This window comes from Betta splendens, chromosome 5, assembly GCF_900634795.4.
Source record: "Betta splendens chromosome 5, fBetSpl5.4, whole genome shotgun sequence".
NCBI classification, from domain to species: domain Eukaryota; kingdom Metazoa; phylum Chordata; class Actinopteri; order Anabantiformes; family Osphronemidae; genus Betta; species Betta splendens.
This window is the reverse complement of record NC_040885.2, coordinates 18702747-18712773: the sequence shown is the minus strand read 5'-3', so window position 1 is coordinate 18712773 and position 10027 is coordinate 18702747. Positions and strand designations below refer to the sequence as shown.

The 10027-nt window shown below is 44.0% G+C and overlaps 1 protein-coding gene and 1 long non-coding RNA gene across 2 annotated transcripts; one reads left to right on the top strand and one right to left on the bottom strand.

Annotated features, from left to right (window-relative positions):
• Positions 1 to 4503: 4503 nt before the first annotated feature.
• On the bottom strand, positions 4504 to 6739 carry lsm3 (LSM3 homolog, U6 small nuclear RNA and mRNA degradation associated). Its single transcript, XM_029152028.3, has 5 exons — positions 6721 to 6739; positions 6393 to 6511; positions 5901 to 6011; positions 5697 to 5792; positions 4504 to 5195 (listed from the first exon to the last, which is right to left on the bottom strand). Exons 2-5 carry the CDS (start codon positions 6411 to 6413, stop codon positions 5115 to 5117), a joined length of 309 nt encoding a protein of 102 aa, XP_029007861.1. The 5' UTR covers positions 6414 to 6511; positions 6721 to 6739; the 3' UTR covers positions 4504 to 5114.
• Positions 6724 to 7530, top strand: LOC114856228 (uncharacterized). Its single transcript, XR_008694818.1, has 2 exons — positions 6724 to 6827; positions 7067 to 7530. It is a non-coding gene; the product is annotated as an uncharacterized LOC114856228 (long non-coding RNA).
• Positions 7531 to 10027: the final 2497 nt, after the last annotated feature.

Below are 10027 nucleotides of genomic sequence, written 5' to 3'. Positions count from 1 at the left end.
ACTGTGAGCCCTTACATGTACAAACACAGGTCTGGTGCATGACTAAGTCATTTTTAGAACATTTGGTCTCCTATGAGCCACTGATGCCTCTGAGCTAAATAAGTGAGAATCAGGCCGATTACATCTAATTAAACACCGTCAGACGGTTGTGAAGTCACGTTATGAGGCACATGAAAAACAGAAACTCAAACTCCCTTTAAATACAAAACTAGAACAGTTCAAAACAGATTTTAACTTCAAGAGTTTCCATTATTGGCTGAGCTGAAGTGACGAAGTTAAAGGTAAGATGAACAAGGAAAGTCTTAGAAACACAAACGACTTCGAGCCCCATTTGATGGTTGAACCTCACAGAAGTAAACAACAATAAAATGTGCCAGTAGTCAATTTCAGAGGAATTTAGCCTCATTAGCCTCTGAAGCCTTCACTAGTGCACAACAACGCAGGGAATAGGAGCAGTGCCAGTAGCTTAGACAAGCTGGAGTCTGACCAAAAGGTTGTCGGTTGAAATCCCGAGGCCCGCAGAAGGAAACCTGCTGCTGAAGCCTGCGGTGGCAGCTCCCAGGGATGAGCGTGTGGAGCCCCGGCCTCAGTCGGCTCTGGTACAGTCTGTTTATTAGAAGAGCTCAGGCTCTGGTTACATGACGGGGCACAACGTTTATGAGCATCTACTCCATTACCGCTCATTCCTCGGTCACATTATGCGGCAAAGCCACAAATTGCTCAGCCCGTTTGGACACATTTGTTACACGGAGACGATCGCCGGCCGCCTGGTTTTGGCATCAGACGAACTGTTTGGGGCCGCGGTTGGTTTCCGTGCGTTCAGCTCCTACCGGGAAGAAGAAATGTGTAGGACGGACTTGAAGAGCACAAACACATGTGAGAAACGTGTTAAAGAGCATCCAGAATGTGCAAAGGCTGAGGTCCAACGCGCTGGTGATGCAGCTCTGATGTGTCCTCAGCCTCGGTGGCATCAGGCGGCGGCACCGCGGCACATCCGGCTTCTTGTGTAACACGTGGCTCCGGGATGTTATTTTCACAGGACGGCACTGATTTGCTTTTTTTGCATGTTCCTTTCCATTCCTGGGTTTGCATTCGAGTCAAATTGCAGACAAATAAGTTTTGGATGTTCCTCCCGTGCGTCTGCGCCGTCTTCGCTGAGCATCGTGGTAAATAAGTCCATTCCCAGCAGGCCAGTCCCATAAACACAGGATGAGCACCACACAAAGCATTCCAGGAAACGCAGGAAAATAACGTGCTTTTTACTTTCAATCGTCACCTTGAGCTGGAAAAAAACACTAATAAAGTCAGAGGTCAGAGGAAAACACCTGATATGGACTAAAGTGAACAGAACCAGCTTTTCAGTATTTATGTTTGCTTTTCTTAAGGGAAAGTGGTGAAATATGACAGTCAAAGAAAAGTGGGCCCTGGTGGAGAACTTAAAGGCCTGTTTTAATGAAGACAAACATCCAGCAGCGTTTGGTCTCTTTTTATAACATTTTTGCAGGTAACCCTCATAAACGGAGGCCGCGCCGCGCACCCAGAGCCTCGGCTGCACGCTGTGACTCTGAAGCTGTTGATGACAAACAGTGTGCAGCCTCGTGGTTCCTGCGGTCGGCTGCGCCGCTGCTCTCTGATTTACAGCTGGTGTTTATAAGACCTCAGGAACAGAGACAGAGATCTTGGTTGAATCCAACCTCAGCGACCAATAAAAAAACGCTGGCGTGACTGAAGATGAGCAAACACAAAACAAGACATTACGCATGTTCTTCCACATTTCACTTGTTTGGCTGTAGTTTGTTGTGTCGACTCCTTCTGCTGCCAGAGCAGCAACACAGACAAACCTGAGTGTGTTTAAGCAGCTACAGCTCAATTCAATGTCACATACAAACTATTGCTCCTTTCCTTCTCTCATTCCTTCGGTTGTTTCAAGGCAGCTGAAAGGTCCATGACACAACCTCTGTTCAAACAATTAACTCTAAACACAACATCATTTAGTTCTTGCTGTTCTATGCACACAAAAAATACAAGCACAAAATGGGACACAACTCAAACCTATGAATGAAGACCAATCATTTAAAAACACAACCTATTACAGTTGTTGGAGTTTTCTGTACAGAAGCAGCATTTTTTGGACCCAGGGTTGAACAGTCACAGGATCAGGACAGCGAGCAGATTTACCAGTCAGATTACAGTTCTGAGCCAAGCAGCCACGACATCACATTATATAACACACTCTAATAAAGAGTCCGTCTCCCTGAACCTGCTCCTTCATGCCGTTCACCTGAACACCGTGCAGACGTGAACAGCAGCATTCAAGGACACCTGTGCAGCGCTTCCCTCAAAGCAGCCCACACAGGGATTTATTCCAGGCAGGTTTCCAAGGTGAATAATCTCATATAATCTAAATGTTGCTCAAAGTAAAATGAAAGCACGGTTATCAACATCTGGATGAGCCTCTCCAGAAAAACCAACACAAGCACACACACACACACGCTGGGCAGAGGACAGAAGGAGGCCAGAGACGCTCCTGACGTCTCCATGAGAAGCCGCGAGACAAAGATCCTGGTTCTGGATCTCAGGTTCCAGAACCTTTGATTCATTTGTATGTGTGTTACACGTCCGTGTAAATTTAAAGCATGTGCTTACGTGTGCGACGTGTCCTTCTCTCTGGAGTTATTTTTAGTGTGGCTCTATTCTCAGTGCTTCTTGTCTTGACTGTGTCTGTGGTCACGTGCTGACAGGTAACGTTCTGCTGCTACACCATCAGCTGTGATTAAGGATCTGTAATGTTAATGATAGTAGGTATCATAGAGAGCTGTATAATATCACTGAAGTATTTATGAAAATAGATGCGCCAAAACATTCTGTGACCCAAGATCTCAGAGCTGCACCAGCAGCAGGACTTTCTCTCATTTATTTTATTTATTGTAATAAAAAGTCTGCACATTATTGTGGCTGATACTGTGGGATTCCAACCTTAAAGCTTCTTCTCATGCGACCTCACATCTATAAGTGACAAGAGCAAGCGACCGTGTTAGTGTTGGAGGCTCAAGAAGTGGCAGAAGCAAAAAATAACCTCTACGGCATCAGAGGCATTCTCAGCCCAAGTGTGAATACTGGCACATCTCATCAGAGCTCCAGTGATTAGAAGTTAAAAATATCTCTGACACAGGTGTAAAGACATGTGAATCAGGAAGCTCTGCGTTTGTTGGCAGCTACAAAGACTCGTCTCATGATGATGTTCGCTGGAACGGAAAAATTCAAAGACATAAAAAAATAAATTAATAAAAGTGAGCACAGTCAGGTGGTATGGTCAGGAATGTTAGCATATGATTAAAGTTAAAGGATAAATGTTTATGGATCCACAGTTACAGTAAAAACACCCACAATAAACTACGAGTGAAGTTCAGACTAACAGACAGCGGTGACGGACAAGTCTGTAGTGATTTCTTCCAGAGACATCTGAGGTGAAGCAGTTCATGGACTAAAGTGAGGAGAGTGTCGTCTGTATTATCCATCTCCTCTAGAGTCCAAGGAGCCGCCAGGACAGAGCAGGTCTGTCTTATCAACACGCTCCGACTGACGCCAGCACGAGACCAAGCTCCACCACAGAAACGTCCTGCAACAATCCAGAACCTAGAACTGAAGGCTGATGATTGGTCAAGCTCAATTTGCCACATGACATGAATGACAAAGCTTAACTCCCAACATACATATGGTGCCGAATCCTTTGACCTCTTAAGAGTAAAACATGAATTTACTGGAACAACATTATAAAATACTGTTGATGCTGTGGTGGTTTTATGTCTGAGCATCACTTTGCTTTCACCAAACACAACTTCTTCATAGGAAGTAAGTAAATGAACACAGCTCAGTCCCTGGTTGAAGCTCAGCTGGAGACCTTGGCTGAATATGACACTGGCCCATGATGTTTGTCTGTGACCATCCAACTCTGATAACAGCAATAAACCAGAAATCCACATATGTGTCAACAAAAGACCTTGACTTAAAATGACAAGGCAAAGTGAAAACAAAGCTGCACTGTCATAAGCTTTGCTGCTAAATGTTACTGAACCCATATAGCTCTGTTCAAAATTTGTATAATTACATGTTCTAAGCCCTTAAACAGCTTATTTCTGCTCTGATCCAGATCCTAATAAACTCATTTGTTACGACAGCATGAGAGGAGAACGTTTAGGTCTATGCTGCCATCTTGTGCTTCAAACACAGCAACACAGAATAAACTGGACATGGTCTCCAGTAAACCAGGTTTTCATTAAGTTGTTCCTAAGTTAATGATCATTTGGTTTGATTGGTTTCATGAGGCTGTCTTAAATACTTTTACAGGCTAAAAGTATTGTCAATTATAACTCAATTCCTGAAATGAAGATTCCTGCTGGAAACACGTGCACCTGAGTTGTTATAGTGAAAAAAAGAAATGTCTATAAAAAACAAAATGACACATTTTCAACTTGAAATGAATAGGCTTTTTATCCATAGGAATTCTTTAAATTACCTTTTTTAATTGAAGTTCACCAAACTTATTGAAAACAAAATGTTTACCCATCTGAAGATGGTGTTCCAACAAGTCCCAACAATACTACAAAAATATATATAAAAAAGTTAAACATTAAACAGAAAGCCAACAACATGCCAAGTATTCACACTTTGCAGGTTTGGAGTAGCTGCGGGACTTTTACTTTGAAGAAACAGAAAAGTTCGGTTGATGAATCATTTCAGATTTATGAATGAAACTAAATTCTGCCGTTTTGTCTGTTTTTGTAAAGAATGGGATCAGCAGTTTAGTCCTTTGATAACACTAACATGTGCCCGTACCTGCAGAGACCACCAAGTTATTGAAAAATAATTTGCCTAAATAAAACAGGCTCTCACTTGAACAGAAGTTTGTTTTCCCTCTCTGAACATGTTTGCAATGCTTGTAAATTAAATTAAAAGTTGAGAATTTGCTCCTAACCTTCAATCTATGAGGAGAGTGTTGATTGAGTTTTAAACCATTCTAATTTCAGACTCTTCTTATGACAGCACCGTCCTCCTCCTCAAACTTCAACTTCGCCACGGTCCCAAGCGCTCCAAACAACAGAGGATGTTAGGGCTTAGCCCACCCTGAGAGGGGGAGCTACAAGGACTACACCATCTCCTCGGACGAACAACATGGGGATGTTCCTCTTGGTCGACTAAAAGACACAAGAAAGGACGTTTTACTGACATAACAAAAGCAACATCCATCCATCATCCACCCTGGACAGAATCAGCTCTGTCACACATACAGAGATCCATTCATGCTTAAACCAACCATTATGAAAACGTTTATTCATTTTACTATAAAAGCTCCCAGAATGCATTAAACAGATTAAAATGCTCCATGATAAAAGTTAATGTGTGGTGATGTGTGTTCTTAGATGCTGAAACTGTCCTCAGTGGCAGAAAATGTGGAGTCGGTGTGTGTGTGTGTGTGTGTGTGTGTGTATGTATATATATATATATATATATATATATATATATATATATATATATATATATATATATATATATATATATATATATATATATATATATATATATATATATATCTCAACTAAACCCAACCACATACTGTAAAAGAGCACGTTTAAGGTCTATTGATGGTAAACCATTATTACTGGAGCCTTTCAATAAAGAGAAACAGCTTTGTGCACCTTGTAAAGTTCTTCATAAGTCTCTTCGTCGATTTCCACCGTCGTCACTGTCTCCTCCACATCACCCAGGATCATATTTAGGTGCTGATCATAGGCCTGCGACAAATACAAGGCAAAGTCAAGCACACTCTCAAAGCTGTAACTATAGATGCACGTAGGAATCAGTGAGCCTATATGCTTTAACCAGTGCAGACAGACGCTTACATGCAGTCGGCCGCGGAGCTCCCTGTCGTTCCTCATCTTGACGTAGATCCTCTCATCGAGACTAAGTCGAATCAGATCCAGTGGCTCCTCGACTGTGTTGGTTGTCGGTTGCTGTACCGCAGTTTAAACACACAATAGACGTATAATTTGGTTTTTGAGTAAACTGCATAAAATCTTTACTTTGTTCCTTGGTGGAGTCCATTATTTTAACATTTCTACAGTAAAGTTAATGTTAACATCTCTGACTAGTAAACACAACCTCTCCGCCAGTTGAAGACATTTAGCCATTTTACGAGTAGCATTTCAAGCTAACGCCGCTAATTAAGCTAACGGCCGGCTAAGCTAACCTCCCAGGCCCCAGCAACGTTATCAGACCCACAATGAAGATACACATGCGCGAAACTAAGTACAGTTACATGTTGTGCATTCTGTGAAACCATATGAATGAGAATGACGGAATATAACCGTTCATATGGACGCAAGTGTACCGACCTGCTCAACTTCATCCGCCATGATTTTGAGTGTACGTCGTCCAGTGTTGCTCGTACGCTGGTTGCCAGGCTCAAGGAAAATACGCAATTTCACCAGAAGGGTGCTTTCTCAACGTTAATCTAAAAAGACAATCACGTAGATACTCGCATAATTTGAGGTACTAAAATGAGATTAATCCAAATATAAACACTGTACTCAAAAGAAAAACGTACATTGACAGGTATAGTGTAAATAATACCAGCAACAATTGTAATGCTTAATAGTGTTGGGTATTTCTTTCGCTGAGCAATTTTTAGTGACGTGTGGTGGAGGATGCAAACAGGCAAACCTGGCAACCCGCTGGGTCATACTGAGCAGATCTCTGGCGTGTTTCCGTTTATTCAGTCTCTGCGTTCTTTACGCGGTGGAACCATCGAGTGAGCGTCTCGTCCAGTGGTGAGTAGACTCTGACTTAATTTTCACCCTATATTCTCTATTTAATGTACCTAAACACGTGGATTCCATTGCGTTCATAGATTTAAACTTGTAAGCCTTCCCATGTGACTCAAAGCGGATACAGGCCACTGACCGCGCGCCACGTGCGTCCTGTAGCGCGTTGTAAAGAACAAATGCAGGCTGTAACGCCAGCTGTTCATTAATCATGTGTGTTTTAATAATTTGCTTTGGACTTGAAGGCGCTACTCCGTTGGCTCCTATCCTGCTTTGTGCGCCTCAGCGCGCACGCACGCACGCGCCTCCTCTCCTTCTCAGCGCAGCCCAGTGCTCCATACTGGGATTGCGCCAGCAGAGGAGGCAGAGCATGGCAGTGGCGTTACCCATTCCACCCCCAGCTGCAGAGTAGCTCTGCGGTGGAAGAAAGCCCTGCTACACGCTGATCCCACGGAGCTTCACCTACACTAGTTAGTTACAATCACGGAACGAGACCACGTGTCACCCACGTGCTGCAGTGACGCGCTGGACCTGAAGCTTGTGTGTTCTCTGTCCTTCCTGCAGCGCGTGGAGCTCGACCCGTTTGGAGAGAAGCTGTCGGGAGGAGGTCTCCAGTCGAAGCCCCTCAGCTTGTCTTCATCAGACGTTTTATGGAAGAGGGTTATAACGTTACACAGTATGTTGAGTGAAAATAAAGTGACTAAATAAAGCTGTGTTTTGTCTTGATTTGTTCTTGTTAATAACTGAAGCACACGAGGCGTCATTAAGTTATGATTTAAAGTATCCTTTAAGAGAGATAAAGGACACAAGCAGGTTTATCAGGTGATGAGTGTGTGCAGATGCTGCATTAAAGCTGTTTCATCAGTTTGAATTGTCTTTCTGCTAAATGATGATGCATGCATTCATTTAGAACTGGAGTACAATAATACATGCATAACTATTAGTGCACAGATATGATTAATACAGTGTGTGTGTGTGTGTGTGGCTCAGCACTCGCTAAGCTTTAAAGTGAGACACTTCCAGTGATAAAGTTGCCACCGTTGCTGTAACAGACACGTGGGTGCGATGCTGCAGTGATGGCGGTAATGAGCAGCTTCCCTCCGTCCACCACGTGACTGAATGTGTGATGCTGTTTCAAATACGGCCACAGCAGGTCAGTGTTAGACCAGTAAAAAGCAGACCTGAGATCAGAACGTTGGCGACAGCATCTGACAATCACCAGAAAGCTGCTAATTAACTGAACGTGGGCCTTTTCTTTGTTAATGACCTTTGACCTACCGCAGGAGTCTAATGGTGCTGCTCACACCACCTCACTGCGTTTAGGTGCGTGTGAGGAGCAGAACCGGGCCGGGGCCCAAACCCGCCGCAGCGGTCCGGTCCGGTCCGGTGCGGTGCGGTCGCCCCACAGACTGGCCCCTCGTCACCCGCTCATCTGCATTGTTTCAGGGAGATTACTCACACTGACGCATTTCCAGCAGCGGCGCCGTCTCCGTGTGGAGACGACAGATGCAGAAGCTGCCACCAGCTCCTCCACAGAGACGCGCTTCTCTGGTGCTATATTTAAATGGACTGTAATGTTCCATCAGTGTGACCCAGTTAAGACAACGCTCTGCAATGAAAACACAATTATCTCATTATACTTTCAAACACGGGTTAAGCTCTGCTTCGCATATTGTGACCGCGCCGTCAGAGCCTCGTTGAATTGCTTCTGCTCCTTGCGTCACGTTTATCATTTGTATCGTCAAAAAACAGCATTTTTCATCAATTTGGCTCATTAGGGTTTCATAAATTGGACGTTTCGGGCGTGTTTTAGTTGATGTGTCATTTTCCTGGGTCGACTGAAAGGTTTTCATTTAAAATGGGACACACTCATTTAAAAAGGCACATCAGTCGAACAAAATGATTGATGGCACATTAATATACATTAAGCTTTTTTTTCTTTAAGGACATCAGGTCGTTTGTCGCTGCAATAACTCTAATTCTGGTATTTCCAAGGTGGAAATGATCAAATCCTAATAACCTGCACTTGTTTGCAGATTAGCTTTGTAATTAAAGCTTAAAATAAATTCCTCTTTATTAATAAGTTGCAAATATATTAATACACAGTATCAGTTAAATGTTGAGAGAAAATATATTAATGCCACAATATGTGACTATAACAAAGCCTGGTTTGACAGACGTCTCTTCAGAATGAACACAGACTCATAGAGCAGTAACACAACACAACACAACACAACTCACACACCTTCATTTGTCATGTGTCCTTTATGTCTGAGACTCACTGCAGCCACCAGTAATGGCAGACTTGAACATTAGAATTTCCTCCCATCAAGCTTCTGAAGCAACAGACCGATGTCTGGCTCAGGTTCTGACATGAGATCATGTGTAATGGAATCATCCGCTTCCTGTGGCTTTGCATCAGCAGCAACGTGACAGAGAAGCAGCAGAGGTTCTGTCCGAACATATCACAATGGATGAGATTTAAATTCCATGCAAGTGTCTAAAAATACACTTCATCAGGAGAAGAAGTGGGGCCAATGGATGACAGCTGAGACCGAGGGCGGAGCAGAGAGAATAATTCATTGTTGAGTAAAAGTGATGAAAGAGCATCGATGGCGGCGACCTCAGAATAGCCCCACGTCATTACAAATGTCACTGGGCCCTCGACACTGCAGCACCAACTGAAAGGCTGATTCATAGAGCGTCAATTATGAATGAGCTCCATGGAGCAGACTGAGATACGCATGGTTTTACATGTGCACACGCTGATGTGCATGAGACGGAGGAAAAACAGCCGCTGCGTCAGAGCACTTTGTTTCCTCACCAGCTTTTTCTGGAGTCTATTTAAAACAGGGCTGAGGAGGAGGTCTGCAGGGAAAACACAGGCGCTCCATTAACATCAATTCTGTTCATTCCACGGTGGAGCCGCGCTGGCCTTCGAGTCAGAACCAGTGGAGCCACGCTGGCCTTCAGATCAGAACTAGTGGAGCCACACTGGCCTTTGAGTCAGAACCAGTGGAGCCACACAGGCCTTCGAGTCAGAACCAGTGGAGCTGCGCTGGCCTTCAGATCAGAACCAGTGGAGCCGCGCTGGCCTTTGAGTCAGAACCAGTGGAGCCGCGCTGGCCTTTGAGTCAGAACCAGTGGAGCCGCACTGGCCTTCAGATCAGAACCAGTGGAGCCACACTGGCCTTAGAGTCAGAACC

Coding starts and splice junctions, on each gene's coding strand:
- lsm3 (XM_029152028.3), bottom strand. CDS start 6,413: ATGGCGGATGAAGTTGAGCAG. Junction 6,012..6,392: donor TGGCGGATGAAGTTGAGCAG/GTCGGTACACTT, acceptor ACTGCGGTACAG/CAACCGACAACCAACACAGT. Junction 5,196..5,696: donor CTTATGAAGAACTTTACAAG/GTGCACAAAGCT, acceptor TGTGTCTTTTAG/TCGACCAAGAGGAACATCCC.